The sequence below is a fragment of the Electrophorus electricus genome, chromosome 25, assembly GCF_013358815.1.
Source record: "Electrophorus electricus isolate fEleEle1 chromosome 25, fEleEle1.pri, whole genome shotgun sequence".
NCBI classification, from domain to species: Eukaryota; Metazoa; Chordata; class Actinopteri; order Gymnotiformes; family Gymnotidae; genus Electrophorus; species Electrophorus electricus.
The window spans coordinates 10,612,802-10,632,289 of NC_049559.1; the positions used below are offsets into that span (position 1 = coordinate 10,612,802).

At 41.5% G+C, this 19,488-nt stretch overlaps 1 protein-coding gene across 1 annotated transcript; it reads right to left on the reverse strand.

The window, feature by feature from the left end:
- Positions 1-2,098: 2,098 nt before the first annotated feature.
- On the reverse strand, positions 2,099-3,040 carry LOC118240810 (TOG array regulator of axonemal microtubules protein 1-like). The gene is made up of 2 exons (XM_035523054.1): positions 2,734-3,040; positions 2,099-2,398 (listed from the first exon to the last, which is right to left on the reverse strand). The coding sequence occupies exons 1-2, from the start codon at positions 2,917-2,919 to the stop codon at positions 2,222-2,224; spliced, it is 363 nt and encodes a 120-aa protein (XP_035378947.1). The 5' UTR covers positions 2,920-3,040; the 3' UTR covers positions 2,099-2,221.
- Between the last annotated feature and the right edge of the window lie 16,448 nt (positions 3,041-19,488).

Sequence of the window (19,488 nt, forward strand, 5' to 3'; positions counted from 1 at the left end):
TGCTATGCAGATCTAGTTAGGGGCTATATTCAAAATTAAAACTAAAACAGCAGATTTAAAAAAAAACAACAACAACAACAAAACACGATCTATGATTTAGCTAACGCTAGCTAGCTAACGCTAACGCTAACCGCTAGTTAACTTCATAACTTACCCTCAGTGTTGATTATTTTCCCACCTTTAACCTTACGGAAAGAAGGCTCAAGAAAACCGAACGGATATAATTCATGATCATCCATGTTGTTCTGTGGTTCTTAATTTAAAGAATTGAAATTATTAGCACGCTATATCGACCGGAGTGAGAAGATTTCCACCAAATATCAATTCGCTACTCTACGGACTCTTCGTTCCATGGCAACAAGGTGACATGGACAGGTGTAACGTCATAAAATGGAATTTCAAGTGCACGTATTGAACCTCGCCAGTAGACAAGATAAAAGCTCACATTTATTTTACTCTTTGTCCAGACATAATCAAAACTGTAGTGTCTGCTTGTCCGCCTGCTGCACCTACAGGCCCAAACTGGCAGACTCATATAAATCACTTGATAGCATCGAATATTAAGTACTACATTTATCAACATAACATTTCTTAGGACTAATACATGTACCTGCTTACCGATTTCAGCCGTCTACATGCATCCGTTCTCCAGAATCCCACGCTAAATATTTCGTGCTTTGCTGGTAAATTTCCACAACAATCGTGCCTGTCATTTTAAATGGCATTTTAAAACATGCTTCCAGTATAAGATAACTTCAGATTTTGTCAAAGAAAATTCAATTACATAAAAAGTGGGGTGGGTGACTATTATTTACTTCATATGTTTCCTGGGCAAGTGGCGTGATTGGCAGGTGTTTCAACAAATGGAGGAGGTTTAGATGAAAACGTAGACCCTTCACTTGTCTTATTTAGTTCTCCTTTTAACCGTTTAAAGGTCCGCGTGCTGTCAATCAGCTTCCCATTTATTTGACGCTGTTTGGCGAAACTCATGCAGCCATAAGAATGATTTGAACGCCAATACTTTTGGACATCATGGAAAGGAAGAGGCTTATTTGAGCTGAAGTTTATGTGGAGTTGTTTGGGAGCTTCTAGCATGGACTAGCTACAATGTATAAAGTATACTATTTCTTTACAGTATTATGGTATAGATTCTGTGGATTCCATATATACATTAAATGTAAAATGTTGCCCAGTTATGTCAGAAATAGCAAACAAAAACCACAGGCTCCAAGTTACTGAAAGAGAAGTATTAAATGAGGTCCTGGTAGAGCATACGTGCAGGTTTGTCAGACATGTTCATGAGGAGTTTAACTGAAGCAAAATCCTCATCACACACCCAAGGAGTCAAAGCCTGCAAAATCCCCAAGTAGCAAGACTGCATCCAGGTAGCACTTGCTGATGGAAAGCAAAAAATAGTGCTGTATCCTGCTCTGTGCCTCATCCACTGTACCAGTCTCTTAGTATTGGACTTAGTGTGGTTAATCAATCTTTGACTGTGCTGATTACATTTATGTCATTTAGCTGACACTTTTATTCAAAGCGACAATTATGACTGAGTACGATTTGAGCAATTGAGGGTTAAGGGTTTTGCGCGGGGGCCCAACAGTGGCAACGTGGCAGTGAACCAGCAATCTTCCGAGAACAAGTCAAGTACCTTAACCGTTGAACTACCACTGCCTGTGTTTATATATTGTACTATTTAAAGATTTTGCAGTTACTTGGATTTTGTCAATATAGCAACATGCCCTCAGTCCAGCAGAACAGGAAATCTGAAACCTGATAAATTACCTGTTTCAATTTTTGTTTTCTATTTTAAACACACACAATCCCAAAAAGATTTCTCTGTAGTAATACAGTTCACTACTATAGTTATAGAATTAGCTCCAATTACCCCACAATATCCCTTTAAATTAAGCCAAAATTCAAAGTCTGAGGTGAAGATCCTATAAAGGTTACATAAGAGCTTGATGTTACATGTGTTTTGAACAAATACTGCCACTAAGTGCCAAAGAACTATTTTTTATAGTTACACCTCCCATGGAATTCAAAATACAACAATCAACTTGTTAAACACATTAATCACACATTGCATTTGAGATACATTTAATACAGTTTGTTAGTCTGTTTGTAAAAAACACTATTTTTTTTTAAAAATGAAGGCATTAAAACAAACAATAAGCCCAGAAACTACAATAATCAAGTTCAATAATCGAGCTGATGTTCAATGTCCGAATCCCTCATGTCTCTCCGTGTTCCTCTTCCTCTCACAGGTAAGGATACAGGCTTTCCTCTGGCCGAGCGAGTAGGCCACGGGCCAATGGTAGGGCTGGTCAGGGAGCTGGTGACGAAGGGAGCTGCTTCCTGATCTATCGTGGGATGACATCACAGACTGCTGGACCTGTAGGAGGAGCCAAAAAAAAAAAAAGGGCACCAAGATATCGATAGGTATGTCAATATTCCCAGGCCCCAGCTAAACTACTGCCCAACATTGGAAACCTATTATAGCGTGTAATTATTATGAACCTATTATAGCGTCTAGATTCCACTATTACTGCCTCGTAGTAGCAGGGCTCTGCTGTACTATAAATGTGTTTCTGTCTTCTACTAAAAGTCTCTTTTGGCAGTGTAATTTATTTTGGTCAAATGGCTGCATGACCGTTTTCAAAACAAATTTATAGAGGTGTTGGTGAGGTGATCCTTCCTGAGTTCCCCGGCCAGCAGAGCATGAATGACCTGAGTGGGCGAGCAGCTCTGCACCATGGCACCGAGCGCAAGGTCCTTGTCCTCCCTGATGAAGAGGTTGCTTTCGCCCGCCTTGTGCGGCAGCATGCAGGCAACCAACTCCGCCTTGGCGTCCATGGCCCTCCACAGGTCGGTGGACATGTGCGCCAGTGTTGTCATGGAAGCACGCGACACCATGGAGCTCAGATTCTTCAACTGAGACAGTGGACATGGGGCTCAGGTGTTCAGGCACTCCATGGGGATGTGCCTGTTTAAACACGCCGATCGGACTCATCCGATATGTGGCAGATTTACTTGGTGTGTCAGAGAAGGAAAAGCATCAGTTTGTACTACCTACCATGTTTAAGGACAAGATATTCCTCGCTAGAACATTCCAAATTGACTCTTCATCAGGTTAGAACCATTTTGGTCACAAAACAGAGCAATTCCAGCTCGGACAGCAAAATGCGAAGATCCTTTTTGGGCCATTGTTTATATGATTTGATTAGAGAATCTTTTGTCCCTGAGAGGGCCCCTCTGGACCACAGTCAGGCACACATCGTGGAGCTTGGGAAGCAGGATGTCGGTGTGGTTCTGGGCCAGAGACTGCACCAGAGTCAAGCTCCCCTTCTTCTTCTCCCTAAAACAGCGTTAGAACACGGTGTACATACCTGGTGTTATGATATCGGTAATGCTAAACAGGTTTCATTAATAAAATCAACTTTTAAAAACACAGAAACAAATGTATTCGCTGTCAGGGTGACCCTCACTAATTTTTATATTTATTTTTCCAAAGCATGCCATTTGTGTATTTTTAGGTATGCTCTGTAATTATAGCTCTTTGCCACCTGCCTGAAGTGGGGCCGCTCTTCTCTGACAGCAGCCTGTGGGCCGCGGATCCTTCACTCTCTCTGGGGCTCATCCAGTGGTGGGAAATGGCTCACAGAGGAAGCATCTGCCTCAGAGTGGGAGCTACTCTGGCTTTTCCTCAGGGGATCAAATCAAAAATCAAAATCAAAAGTTATTTATATAGCGCTTTTTAGAACAGATGTCACAAAGCACCTTTACAAATGTCCAAGTCCAAGCCACCAGTGAGCAAGCCAAGGCTGACAGTGGCAAGAAAAAACCCCACTAGAGCATGAGGAAGAAACCTTGAGAGGAACTAAAACTAAACGGTGGGCCCATCCTCCTCTGGCCGACAACAGTCACCACAATAATAACAATTACCGAGAAAAATATAATTATAAAATGAAAAAACAAGTAAAGTGTCTTGGTACAGGTAAAGAACCTGCACCTTTCGATCTAAGCAGACATGGTGGTTTATAATGAACTAAGAGTTCTCTAAGGAACTGTGGGGCAAGACCATTCAATGCTTTGTAGGTAATTAGAAGTATTTTATAATCAATATGAAATTTTATTGGGAGCCAATGTAAAGTATCTTAGATAGCCGTGATGGATTCAGATTTTGTCGTTCTAATGAGCACTCTGCCTGCTGCATTTTGAACTAGCTGGAGCTTGTTTAACCACTTAGTAGTACAGCCTAATAGTAGGGCATTACAATAGTCCAATCTTGAAGTAATAAATGCATGGACTAGCTTTTCTGCATCATGTGAGGAGAGCATGTTTCTAATCTTAGAAATGTTCCTAAGGTGGAGAAAGGCCTTCCTAGAAATATTATTTACATGAGCTTCGAACGAGAGACTGGGATCCATGATACCTCCAAGATCTTTATCTGTGAGGGAAGATGTGACTGTGATTTCATTGAGGTTCTTTGAGTAATTAGAGGATCTAGCTGTCTCTGTGTCTAATAGAAGCACCTCTGTTTTGTCAGGATTAAGTGAGAGAAAGTTTCTCAACATCCTTTATGCATTCGGTTCTGATTCAGATATGCGCTTAGCTGCTGAACTACAGCTTTTTCTAGGATCTTGGAAATAAATGGTAGGTTTGAGATCGGTCTGTAGTTTGACAGCTGACATGGGTTGAGGTTAGATTTTTTGAGAAGTGGTCTGATTACTGCAAATTTGAATGATTTAGTAACGTAGCCAATATTTAAGGATTAGTTTATTAAATTTAGTAAAGGTTCAATTACTTCAGGTAGAATTTCTTTAAGAAAGTGTGTGGGCAGTGAATCTAGTAAGCACTGGAGGACTTTGAGCGCAACATCAGATATGCAATTTCTGGCTCTTGGATAGGTGTAAAGGATTCAAAAGTCATTTTTGGCTTGGTTGTTCTTGGTTGTACCTAAGTAGTTGCCCGATGTCATATTAATGCTCTTAACGTTATCTCTAATGTGCTTTATTTTCTCATTGTAGAAATTCATGAACTCTTTACTACTATGGTGGTGATGTAATCTGAGCATTGGTGTCAATCTTATTCTTAGTTAGATGGGCAATTGTACTAAAAAGAAATCTAGGATTATTTTTTTCTTTTTCTATTAGGTTTGAGAGATAAGCTGTTCGAGCGGTAATAAGTGCTTTTCTAAACTTGAGAAGGTTCTCCTTCCATGCAAGCCGGAAGACTACAAGCTTAGTGTGGCGCCATTTACGTTCAATTTTTTATTTAAAATGTGAAAGTGTTTTGATTTAAATTGCAAATGTGGTCATTATACCAAGGTACCAATTTTTTGTCCCTAATTTTTTTATTCTTAAGTGGGGCAACATCATTAAGTGTGCAGCAGAATACTGATTCTAAGCATTCAGTTATTTGATGAAGTTCTGTGGCGTTTGAGGGCATCCTAGTCACAAATAGTATGTCTGGGAGACTGCCAATGTCATGTTATGGCCCCACCCCCTCCTCAAACGTCTTGGTTTGTGTGTTCATCCGTGTTGCCATGTCCTCTCGTGTTGTCCACCTGTTCTGCATTATGTGTAATCGTCTTTAATGTATATACATCCCCTGTGTCGTAGTGTGTTTGTTGATGTTTAAGGTGTACAGAGCATGTGGGTTGTTTTATGTATCATTCGTGTGTGTAATAAACGTCTGGTTAATCGTGCCTCTTCCCCGCATCCTGTTTACCTCGAGACGTTACAGAAACACCAACCGAAGAAGGATGCCTGGGAAGGGTAGGAAGAAGGGGAGGAAGGGGAGTAGACACACTTCCCCAGCTCGTGCATGCAATTCCCCCGTGTTCTTGGCTACCCTGCTGACTCCCACAATACGGGAATGTGGTCCTGGGACGGAAGTGGAGGAGTCACAAGGGACTGCGTCCGACTACCATGACTGGTATAATGATTTCCAGTCCTCGGAGTTGTGTGCAGCAGAATACTGATTCTAAGCATTCAGTTATTTGACCAAGTTCTGTAGGGTGTGAGGGCATCCTAGTCGCAAATGATATGTCTGGTAGATTGCCAATAAAACCAGGTGCAGTGGCTGATGTGATTGTGCGTACATAGTTCAAATGAAATTAAGGAATGGTCTGAGATGGAGTAGTATAACTACATCTACACCATAGCTCAGTACTAAGTCAGGCGTATGTCCACCAGAGTGTATGGGTTCTGTTATACATTGGGTAAAACGAACTGATTCTAATATAGAACTAAAGGCCCATCAGAGGGTCTTGGCCACTATCAAAGTGAATATTGTTGAAATCACCAACAAAAATGTAAAGGAAATCTGCAAATTCCTTAATAAATTCTGAGTAGCGTCCTGGTGGCCTGTAGATGCCAATTACTGGAAGAGGCTGGGTGGGCTTTTTATCGCTGGCTACATGATTTATGCTAGTAAAAATCATTTCAAAGGCTTTCTGGTTTATGCTTAATGTGTCAATAGAAATAACTGCAATGTCACCTCCACGGCTAGTTAGACGAGGGTGGTGTACATAGCTGTAGCCAGAAGGACACGCTGCATTTAAAGCTATGTACTCGTTTGGCTTGATCCAGGTTTCTGTTAGGAAAAGTACATTACATCTATGATCTGTTAGTATTTCAGTTATCATGAGCATTTTAGACGCTGATGATCTAACATTTAGCAAACCCAGCTTTAGATAAAAGGAGTTTTCTGTGAATCAGTTACTTTAATACTAATTATGTTATTAAGCGCATACTACAGCATCGGACATCGCCTTCGCTAATTGACACACCTCTTCAATATTATTTTTAGTAATCTCTGACTGACGAAGGCGTATATCGTTAGCTCCTACGTGAATAACTATCTTAGAAAACCCATGCTTGCCTAAAACCTTAACACTACCTGCAACATCCGGCGCCCTGGCACCTGCTATACAGCTAACTGTTGCTGCTGGTCTCCCTAAAGGCCTGCTAATTTCACGTGTCGCAAAATAAAGTCCCCTATAACCAGAGCACTTCTAGCGCTTGAGTCTTCTCCGTCAGACTAGCAATTCAACTACACTTCTCACAGATAAAACTATCGCTAACGACGAAGAATAAACATGTTGCAAAAAGCAAAATGTTAACGTTACTTACGTTTCTGGTAGTTCCTTAGATGTAGTTTGTGATGATAAAGTAGTTTTCGATGGAAGTTGCCACCATACCTGGTATGGTATTAATCCACAAACTAGCACATCAAATCGAATTATTTGGCCAGTACAGGGTTATGCAATATTCCCTCAACTCAGAAAAATGCAACAGCTTGAATTCCTTAACTGATTAATAATTTAAAAAAATATTTCCTGACTATTAAAATATAGTTTACCCATTAGAAAGATTAAACATCCAGTGTGTGTATCCTGGCATGTTAATGTAAATGGCAGCTCCGACTGGAATACGTTTAAGCGGTCTCGGGCGCCATCTGGTGGCGACTTGGAGTCCTTATCACGCTCTCATTTCTTTTATATGGCGGGACAAGTGTTTTGTTATCCTACCTAAAGAGCAGTCCTACCTAGATTTAATGCACTTATGTACATTAGTATTAGTCCAGGCTTCTGGTGTTTATTTTGGATGTATATATTATAATTAGGCTACTGTGGACATTTTCTATTTTGTAAAGCTACAGCACCTGTACTTCACACACGTGTAATAATCGGATCTAGAAAGTTGCCAGCCCTATTAAAATATTAGGTTTATAGTATAATAGTTGAATTAAACAGACAAAGCGTTAATCACAATCATTTGCATGATGATTAATCTTGAACCAAAAATCTCACCGGGTGCTGTAGTTCTCTTTCCAGACACACACCCAATAAAACTGTGCTTGATCATTTCTTGTTGATAGCCACTGATTATAGGATCAATAGAATAGTACAACCAAATAACCTTTAATGTTTTGCTTTACTGTAATACAATTTAGAATTGCGATGTTACCCTTTTAAGAAGAACTGAACACACTGTGATAAGAGCAGAGTATATATGTGTCCTAAATCTACAGGATGACGGGGAAAAGTGAGGCATGTTCTAAGGGTCTATGTAGAAAGGAAAGAAACAAGGTTAGTAAAGATTAGATGTTCTCTGCATGAACGAGCCACTAGCTGTTCCCGTGCCCGTCATGAGCCACTGCTGTCCTTAAAGAGAGACAGGGAGAGAGAGAAACAGAAAGGGAGCGGTAAAGGAGACAAGAAGAGGGAGCGGATGACCTCGGGCGACCAGCTCGCGGTCAAACCGCCATGTCATGGCTGATAGGCAGAGACCTTGCGTTGGGTGCCTGAAGACAGAAAGGCTCCAGTATCTAACACGCCCCTCTTTGATTCCAAAGGAATCACATATCAGTATATAGACCTTTCTCATACGCAGGCACCAAGGCAACATTAGCATGATTAATCACGGAGGTAGAAATGAGAGTTATGAAAGAAGACAGGAGTGACAATAAACAGGGTCCACAAACAAGAATCAACACAATAATCAGGAGTACGGGAAAACATATGTTTATGAGCCAAGATCCCCAAGGGCCGACAAGCTCAGTTAACCAACTGAACCAAGAATCATCGGCGGGTGGAGGCTCAGCAATAGCGGTCTTCATGTGCAAAATGATGTCAGTAATGCTGTTATAGTAACTAGGGATGTCAAAGCAACACGTTTCATTAATGACCTTGCAGATGCCTCCCTCCTTTGCCAAGAGGAGATCTAGGGCTAGGCGGTTCTGCATGACAGCGGTACGGATCTTATTTACCTTATCATTGAGTAATGCCATGGCGTTTTCACTCCTATTGGCTAAATTAAGTACCCGCCATGCCAAACCATTAATTTTATTAAGGGCTGCAGTAGTTCCTCCTCCCAGGAACAAACTCCCACCCGCGTTCATTCCAGGATTAGTCCATGGGTTGGCCAGTACATACCCACCATACCTATTAGGGGTGCCATTAATTACAGACCTTTTAGCTCTGTCAGATGTCAACTGCAAACATGTATATATGACCAGAGATGGGATAGTTAATGCTGGGGTACAACATCCTTTCCAGGGAAATTGATGACGGGTATGACTAACAATCAAAGTGGGTAGGCTGGAGTATTCCATCCTACCGCATACCCACATGATAGCTGCAGATATGCCAGTGCCCAGGATCGCAGGGCAAAGAGACGGTGTGCCTGTTATATTATTTATTGTGCATCTGCCCAGTCCCGTGCCTAATGTCCATACCTCATTTATACACAGCGTGTGACCAAAAAATGGACAATCAGGCAAGCCTGCAGAACATAGACAGGTGCTACCTTTCACAGGTAATACTGCTAGGGTCATATTTCTGAAATGGGGGTAATACCATTTACTAATGCCAATGTCACAGTCTGTCCTGTGGTTTGGCCATGAACGACCAAACAGGGCCCATGCGGGGAGATTACCACTGGCAGCTGCTGCCTTAGATACATTTCGTATAAACCGTACTCCCATATTGATCTGACAGTCGGATGAATTATGATTAAGTGCTGCTGCCATAACATCATCTACCAGGACTGGTACCCAGGGTGTATGGAATGCTTGACAAACCAAACAGTCCTTCCCTGGCTCCACCTCTCCTACCGCTACCAGGGAGACCACACAAGCTAATTTACCATTACACTGTTGTTGATGACTCTGAAAGCCCACTATCCCCCATTTTGTACTTTTTGAGACTGAAAATAATGCCAATATTATCAAATGAATGGGGCCCATTATTCCTATAGTAAGGTTTTGCAAGAACCTTTCAGGAAAGGACCAAAGAGTCAGCAAAAGGATGTTAATAGGCAGAAAGGATATCTATCAAGTTATAATACCAATGCTAAAGTGTATTGACATACAGGGCCAAGGAGTACTTCCTTGGTGTGTGGTGCAGCCAAGGGCCAGTCCCTCAGCATGAAATCATATAACAAATTTTGTACTATATGTGAATGTGTTTAGGTGCATTTTGCTTGTCGGACGCGTCAGCTACTGGTGATTTCTTCAGCCGGCTGGTGTGTATCCACTGTGCTGATCCCGATGTTAGCACAGCGGTTCGGGTCACTGCGATCACGGTTGTTGGGGGTCCATACGCAGCTTTACCAGCTTTCCAAGGGTTCAGTGATTTGACCAAAACAGTGTCACCTAGAATAAATGCATGAGTAGGCTTGTCTGCGGGAAGAGGGAGAGAGCAAGCGACATTACCATGCACACTGTTCAATTTCTCAATCAACATTTGGGTGTAGTCCACCAAGATCACGTCCATGTCACCTGAATGAGAAACACCTGGGTTACATCTGACCCATGGGATGGTAAATGGTCTACCAAAAGTTACATCAAACGGTGACAATTTATTGGTGGCACTGGGCGTCATTCTGATCTCACATAACACCGCTGGCAGTAGATGTATCCACTTCTTTCCTGTTTCCATCATAGCCTTTGTTAACCTTTCTTTCAAGGTATGTTTCATTCTCTCAACAATGCCAGATGACTGAGGATGATAAGGGATGTGAAATTTCCAGTCAATAGTTAGGTAGGTGCATAGTTTCTGAGTTACCTTGGAAATGAAACAGGGTCCCTAACCTGAATCTATTACCCAAGGCACACAGTACCTCCGTATTATCTCCTTGGCTAGGATTTTAACCTAAGAACAAGGAAATGCCTCAGTCCACTTGGAAAACCTGTCTACAATCACCAGCAGGTACTTCAACTGACTACAAGGTGGCATGTGCGTAGTCTATCTGTAGATACTGAAAGGGATATTCAGGAGCCGGCAAGGCATCATGTTTGGTTTGTGTTTTACCCTGGAGGCTTCTAGCACAGGTTAAAACACAAGCCAAACATGATCTAATGGCAAATGTACAATTTTGCAAAAGGTGCGGTATCAGAATTCTGTCTTGTATGTGAGATTTGTTTATAGATCTGGGAAATGTCAAAGTATATATATCCATACCATGCCTGTTCAAACACAGAAAATATGTGTAAATATAATAGATAAATGCATTTATTATAAGAATTTTAACAGAGTTCAGTACTTAGATTTTGCATTTCTGATGAGAGAATCATTATCAAATAAAACCAAGACGAACAGCTGGGAAAGAATCGTGAGGATCCCTGTTTTCTGTGCACACTGTTTGCACAGAGCAGTGCGAGCCACTGCAATCGAGACTGGTTCTCCTTCTCCAGAAAGTTGATTATTTCAATGATCAGCAGCATATCATTTTCTAATTTAAGGCATATGTTTTGAACAGTTTGCATACTTTTAAGGCATGCACACTGGATTTGAAAATTAAGTGAACTGTCTTTGATGTAGTGTGAATGAGAAATAAAATGGATCATTAAGAATACATTGGTCAAGGAATGTGCACTGATGGAACCCACAGTCCCTCGCTCACCCTTGGCCAAAACGAGTCGAGGAAGAGCAAACCCATTCCTGGTTCGGTACGTCCACTTAACAGATAATTTAGTGGTTTTACTTTTTGGCTACTCTACCCACCTCTGTCTGTATTGCAGTTTGGGTTGTTTGTCTGTCTAAATGTCCGCTTAGCTACTATAGCTGGAGCTTTTCTAATTTTATGATAAACGGTCTGTCTGCTGTAGTTTTATATAGTTATGGAATGCATTGACGTTCCACCTGTTTTCTCATACAAGGCTTTATGTCAAGCATAAGCGACTGCTTTTCATGCTATTTAGATTTTGCTATTTTAAAGGTACAAGACAAGTAGTATAAGTGATTAAACCAAATTTCATCACCATACCCGCCCTTTCTCGTCTGCCCACACTTGGTGACGTATTTCGATGTGGTACGTCCACGCTGCAGGTGCGTATAACGTTCCTAAGTGCGGGCAGTTTGAGACGAACAGCTCTGCTTAGCAGAGAAGAGTCGGTCCACAGTAGCGCCCCTCTCTCTGCGTCTACCTCTGTTCACTCACTAGAGAGAATCTGCTTAATATAAACAATTTAATTTGATAATTTTGACCATTAACACTTTGTGCGCTGTGTGAGTGAAAACAATGTATGTATTCTGTGCTTTCTAACTTTCACAGCAGTTGTCGGTTATGTATTGATTTTGTCAGATGCCGTCTACGTTATAAAATCATTTTAGCGGTGCCGAGCCGCAGGTTGAATATTTGGAAATGACTGTTGGATAACACGTAAGCTAGTGAGTGTTAATGGGTGCCTTTCAGTCCCTGTCATTTTCGTCCCGTTGTGGAAACCAATATATGTAAAAGAATTATCAAAAAAAAGGACTTATTGCTTGAAGCAGTGAAGCGGAAATGGGTTTTATGTTATGAGCAAATTTTTTGGCCCTTAACTCAAAAGAGAGTTCCATTTTTTGATGATAATTTATTGTAACACCATGAAAGGTAGCAGCGACCCTTTTGGTCAGCTGCAACATATAAAATCAAGACATAACCTGTGCATACATATGGGTGTGCTTTCTGTGCCTTCTTGTTATGAGTAAAGTAACCTAAATAGTAAAGAAAACAGGGCTCTCAGCAGACATTAGTGTTTTCTGGAAATTTGCTTGCTACCTTAGCTTGTTTTCTTAGAAAGAAACATTTGACGGTGGAGTATCAGTTTTTGAAATATGGGTTACCTCTTGAAAAGTCTAGAGTTTTAAAGTACCTTGTTAATTTAGTTGTTAGACAGAATATCACAGTTATATCCATTTTTTAAAAATCAATAACTTTTTTGTCTTATGATAGGTAGTGAAGATGTTTCCCCCATCTCGTCACGTTTCACGAGGATGTTATTGTTCTTTACAAGGCAACGCTCAAATCATCAATAAAGCCTGAAACATCAATTTGCTGAAAATGTGCAAAAATGGCTGGTTTTTGATTACATTTACATTTACAGCATTTAGCAGATGCTCTTATCCAGAGCGACTTACAAAAGTGCTTTGTCCTTTACTCATAGAATATCTTAGTACAGTACAGTAGGTTAGAGTCCCACATACCAATGAACTAGAATACTGTAGAATACAGGGATCAATGCTGATACCTAGAAGTACAAAATACATAAGGTCTATCTTAAACAATGATAAGTGCAATAAACAATAAGTGCTAGAGTTTTTTAAACAACATAAACAATACCCTACAATAAGTACAAATTTAGTCAGTCAATATGGGAGCAATGTCAGTTGTCCTTTAACTAGTCTGCAAATAGATGGGTCTTCAGTCTGCATTTGAAGACTGCAAGGGACTCTGCTGACCGGACAGCAAGTGGGAGTTCATTTCACCATCTTGGAGCCAGGACAGAAAATAGTCTCGATGCTTGTCGTCAATGAGAACTGAAGCAAGGAATTTCAAGCCGAGCCGTACTTGAGGTTCAAAGTGCTCAAGCAACGGATCGGGCTTTGACCATTGACTTCATGTATGAAGGGGATGATCCATTTTTGGCTTTTGTAGGCAAGCACCAAGGTTTTAAATCTGATGTGTGCAGCTACTGGGAGCCAGTGAAGGGAGTGCAGCAGTGGAGTAACGTGTAAACTTCGGAAGATTGAAGACCAGTCGTGCTGCTGCATTCTGGACAAGTTGTAGAGGGCTGATGGCTCTTAGAGGAAGACCAGCAAGTAGCGAGTTGCAGTAGTCTAGCTTTGAGATCACAAAAGACTACACAAGCACCTGGGTAGTGTCCTGCGAGAGATAGGGCAGAATCTTTCATATGTTACAAAGGAGAAATCTGCAAGACCGTGTTAGATTAGAGAAGATTGTCAAAGGCTGCTGAAAGGACTAGAAGAATCAAAACAGATGACCGTTTGGCATCTTTACCAGCATGAAGTTTTTTCGTCACATGCTATGAGGGCCGTTGTTGTAGAATGTGCCGGTTTGTAGCCAGACCGATTGATCACTTTATGCAAGTGCATGTACAACCAATGTTTCAGGAACTTCTTACTTATTAGGTTTCATACCTCAAATGTTAATCAAAATGAAGATTTTGAGGAAAATAAGTTTAATATGTAACTTTTCTCCAAAGTATACCCACCACTTTACTGGATATTATTGATCCTGATTTGTTCACAAACAGTAAATGTCATGCTTTACAGTACAAATCTTTGTAAATTTTGCAGATAATTAATCTCTTATTAGTATTCTTTAAGTCTTTGGTTTGGTCTTTTTTGGGGCATATTTTGTTTGAAATTGGATGTTTGACAAATCACATTATTTTTTTGTTACACATAAAAGGGTCTCTTTACATGAAGAAAAAAAATTGAAAGTCATAAAAAGGTACTTTTGAATAGAATGCAGAACTGGGTGATGATGCTGGTGTCAAAGGTGTGTTTCTCTATATATCCAGACTCCTGTGCAGGGCACACAATAAAATACGTGAAAGGTTGCCAGAGCATACATTGGGACATGCACTCACATGGGCAGCATATCCACTGCGTGTGCCTGGGTGTGCCCATGCATGCACGATTGGGCATCATTCACGCTGTTACACTGGTTGGGGCAGGATGACGTGGAGTCGCTCTTGTCACTGGAGTTCTTCTTGCCGCTCTCCGAGCACAAGTCGCCCTGCACTGCCTTGAACAGCACGGGGTTCAGATGGACATACTCCCCCGATACCACCTCGATTACTGCAGGGAAACAGAAGAAGGGCACGTGGGGATCATATGTACTAAGAGCTAAGACAATTTCTGCTGTTTTGCAACAGTTTTGCATAGTTACAGATAAACTGTTCATACTATTACATTATTGCAGACTGAAGATAAAAAACTGTTACCTTCCTCATGAAGCCTTTTTAAATCATAAAAAGATAATAAACAAAATATGCTTCAATATATCAGCACAGTATAAAGTACAGACTATACAGTATAAAAATGTAATATTTCAAATGCACAGACAAAGACATGGTAATATAATTTTGCCATATCAAACACAGACCATTGTAAATCCATATTATTCCACTTTAATATCAGATATTAGTATGCGGTATCCTTACACCTTTGTCTTGTCTGACAGTAATTGACTATGCCTTCCAATAATGATAGCTGGAAGAATTTTATCTGTGCTTTACAAATTCACTGACAATGCAGTTTCATTGCTGCACCTAACAGAGTGTTCCATGCAAAGAGAACAAGCTTGCTCAGATTTTTGGGTATTGACATTAAGACAGTTATATTGGGTAGAACAGCTACCCTTTGAAATGACAAAGAAGGATTTCTTTTAAACTCAAACGCTATCCTCTATCTGTCACGATACAGCCCCCTCGTCCCAGACGTGTGTGTGTGTGGGTGTGCATGTGTGTGTGTTCGTCTGCATTGCCATGCCCTCCCCATATATCAAACTTCTTCCTCTTTTCGTGTCGTTACGGTTTATGAATGTAAAGTCTTGTGTAGTCATTGGTTGCTTGTGTTTAACCTTACGTGAGCATATGTGCTAAGTTGTCTTCATTGTGTCTGTCAATAAACGTCATTGTCTTCTACACGGCTTGCCTTTGTATCCTGCCAATCGAAACACCAACCGCCAAAGGATGCCAGGAAAGAAGCGCAAAAAGAGGAACTGGAAGAAAAGGCATGACCACTCTTCCACAGCCCCTGCAGGGAAACCGTCCATCTTTATGGACACACTCCACAGTTTGTAGAGTTCTACAAACCCTCGACAGACTACTGGAACTGGTACGATTACGACCAATATCCAGGTCCTATTATCCATCTTGGGACTACCGAGAGGGTTAAGAGGAAGATGGCAGGAGGAAGGTTTATACCACATCAGCCTCCAGTCGGACTCGGGGGTCGATCGCTTGTAGGATCCAGCAATGAAGGTGGAGGAGGCCCTCCAGGAGGATCCTCCCACTGTTATGGACACCGGGTCAGCGCACTCCAGGAGCGACGAGCCTCCGGCATACAAGGCTTTGCCCAAGGCACGCCATTCTGGAGCCAGGAAGGTACCCCGCGTGACTGGCAGAGAGGCGTGATCATCTGAGGACAATCTCTCCCCTAAGACACACAGCCCCAGAGCTAGTGTGCCTCTGCATACGCCTCGTAGAGGCAAGAAGGAAGCCTCACCAGTGCCCGCCCCAGAGACAGGCAAAACCGCTGGTGTGCTTCCTGGCACGTCTGCCCCGAAACCAGAGAAGCCGCCGCCACCCACGTCTGCGAGGGACGACCCCCCCAGACTGGTCAGACGTCGACTCACCTAACGACTGGGAGACAAGCTGGTGTTCATGCCAGCTTCCCTGGACTACAACCATTTAGGTGTTCTTATTCATGTCCCTATCACTGTGCCCCTCTCTGTCACACTTAACGTACCGGTCATTTTGTGCCACTTTGTGTCTGTTCCTGTTTCTGTTACTGTGTCCATCCCTGTGTCTGTTGTCATCTTGGTCCCTGTCTTCCTCCCATCAGTCCTGCTTGCGGTGGCCCGTGTCGGTCGCTCGGTCCTCCAGCCGATTTGGCCTTGATCTGGGGGCCATAGCCTGACAGGTTGCCGTCGCGTGGTTGGGGAAGGGTTCTGTCACGTTTTGGCCCCCTACTCCCAGAAGTGCGTGTGTGTGTATTTGTGTGTGTGTGTGTGTGTGTGTGTGTGTGTGAGTGTATGTATATGTGTGTGTGTGTGTGTGTGTGTGTGTGTGTGTGTGTGTGTGTGTTTGTGTGCGGGTGTTCATCTGCATGGCCATGCCCTCCCCATGTATCACACCTGTTCCTCATTTTGTGTCATTACAGTTCATGAATATAAAGTGTTGTGTAGCCATTTTTGCTTGTTGGTGTTCTACACGACTCACCTTTCCATGCAAAGCCTCCCAGCGTTCCACTATCTAATGTACCATGTGTAGATATGTGTCCACTATCTAATGTACAACTGGGCTGAATTTTAAGGCTCTGAAGAAAAACATCTGGCATGAACACCAAACTACAATAAGCACAGTGTTATCAGTTAAAGCTGAATAGTGGCTTCACTTCTATAACCATATAGCTTAGTAAAGTGAAGAGAAGATCATGGGAAATGGAGTTTATTAGTATATTATTGCTGTTCTGATGACTACAGAACACTGGGCATCTGGGAGAAGTAAATAGATGCTGAGGCATCTGAGCATACACAGCCAACGTCGTCCTCTCACACATGTATATAGTCTATATACATCTGACTCTATGTTACTGAAGGAGGGAGAACATGTGTGGTATTTCAGCACATGAGAGAAATCAGAAGATTGAAGCAGTACTAATAAGACTGAGTCCTGTAACAAAGAATTTTGAGAGGAGAAAAGGCAGGAGATGTGAAGTAGAGTGAGTCGACCACACAGTCTACCTCACAGCTATCAAACTATGGCAAGGAAAGGAAGAATTAAGGAAGTTACCCGTGGACTGCCGTAATCTCATGGTGGCCAGTGAGAGTGAGTGAAAGTGTGTGTGTGTGTGTGTGTGTGTGTGTGTGTGTGTGTGCGTGCGTGCGTGCGTGCGTGCGTGCGTGTTCTGTTCCAGTCCAAGTGGAGAAGGTGTTAGAGATGAGTGCATACAGGTGCAGTGCAAAATTCCGCTTCTTGAACCTAACTAATACAACTACTCTTTCTAGTTTTACACAGCTCCATTTAACTGTTGGTGTGTGTGCACATGTGTGCACATGTGTGTGCTTTTAATGTGAAAAGGCCATATATGAGTAACCCCTGATTTTGCTTACACATACATTCACACAACACAGACATGTGTAGATAGTGCCTCATAATAAGGTTAATAAAAAGGTTTTGCTCCCCAAACCAGTTACGTTTATATTAAGGATTTCTATATAATTAAGGCACCAAATTAAAGGTGGACTTATATACAATTACATTCAGTAACATATGATCATAAAATATAGATAAATAATACAATAATGTAGCTTAGCACCGATCAAAAACCTTTTCTTAAATCGTGTATTATGCTACATTAGCACAGATGTGTGTCCCAACGTGTCTGGGACAGCAAGAGAGAGGGAGAATCATAGATAGATAGATAGATAGATAGAGAGAGAGAGAGAGAGAGAGAGAGAGAGAGAGAGAGAGAGAGACAGACAACTACTTGCAAGCTATGAAAAGAAATGTCAACTATGTCCTATTTCTCTTTCTTTACTGCAACACTGTCATGGGACCCAATGTTAATGCCTTTCTTTTGTTCCACTTTCCCACTATTCACTTTACTATGTTATGAGATGCTATGAAAAGAAAAATAAAACATGCCACAACTACTGTACGCATAATGAAGCACAAATAGAACATGAAAGTCCAAGCTATTGCGATCTTTGGCGTCCAAAAGCTCGTCTGCGGCTGCCTCTTGCCGTAGTTGTGACAAGTCACGACAAGAGGACTCTGTTAAAGCAAACACACTGTGCACACTGTTTGCACAGACAGCAGTGCGAGCCACTGCTAACCAGACTGGATCTGCTTCTCCAGAAAGTTGGTTATTTCAGTGATCAGTAACATATCATTTTCTAATTTAAGGCATATGTTTTGAACAGTTTGCATACTTTTAGGGCACGCACACTGGCTTTGAAAATTACGTGAACTGGCTTTGATGTGGTATGAATGAACAAACAGAAATAAAATGGATCATTAAGAATGCATTGGTCAAGGAATGTGCAGTCATTCACATCCATAAAGTGATTCATCCTGCTCGTACCCTTTCTCAAAATGTCTTTTTAATCGTGACATTCTGATGGTATCACCGACTCTAAACTTCAATCTTAGTTTTTCCACCTTTTTCAGTTGAAACAACCCATACAAGGTTTTAAACACCGGGAAGGAATTTCCTTCGTTCACTTCAACGGGTTTCATTTGAATGCTTCTGTGATAGCTGTTGTTATAAGCATAAACCAAGTCTTGTACCACATCGATGTATTTTCTCGTATTGACAGCTGTGAAGTATCTCCACATCCTGTTGAACCGTTCACACACTGATGCTTTTTGTCCCGTCCCAGTAGCAAATTGATTGACGTTGTTTTTTTCATTAATGTTTTGAAACTTTCATAAAAAAAATTATTTCCCTTCATCAGTCTGAAGTGTTTTAGGAACTCTGCCTTCTTTTAGAATTGAAACAAAGGCTTTGGTAACCTGTCTTGTTTTTCATCATGAGTACCCAAGCATACTTGGAAAGTATATCTATACACGTTAGCATAAATTTCATGTTCCCGTTATGTTGGTCATGTCCACCAAATCGGCATGCCATTGTTCATCTGTTTATACAATGACTCTGTTTCTTTTAAATTTCACAGAGATTGGTTTATGTAGCATGTATGCATCCTGAGCTGCTAACCAGTTTTTGATTTCCTTATCATCAACCCGTTTACCGATTTCATCCACCACGGACCTTTGCAGACTCTTGACCCCTCCATAGGATCCTGGGTTTGAAGGAGTGTAGTAAATGTTTTTCAGCAGACGTTCAGTCATGGCGAAATGATTGAAAAACAATGAAGAGAGTGCTAGATTGGATTATGGTTTTATTAGCATCTTTTCAGCAAAAGAGGTTATGTTTACATTACATTAAATTAAAAA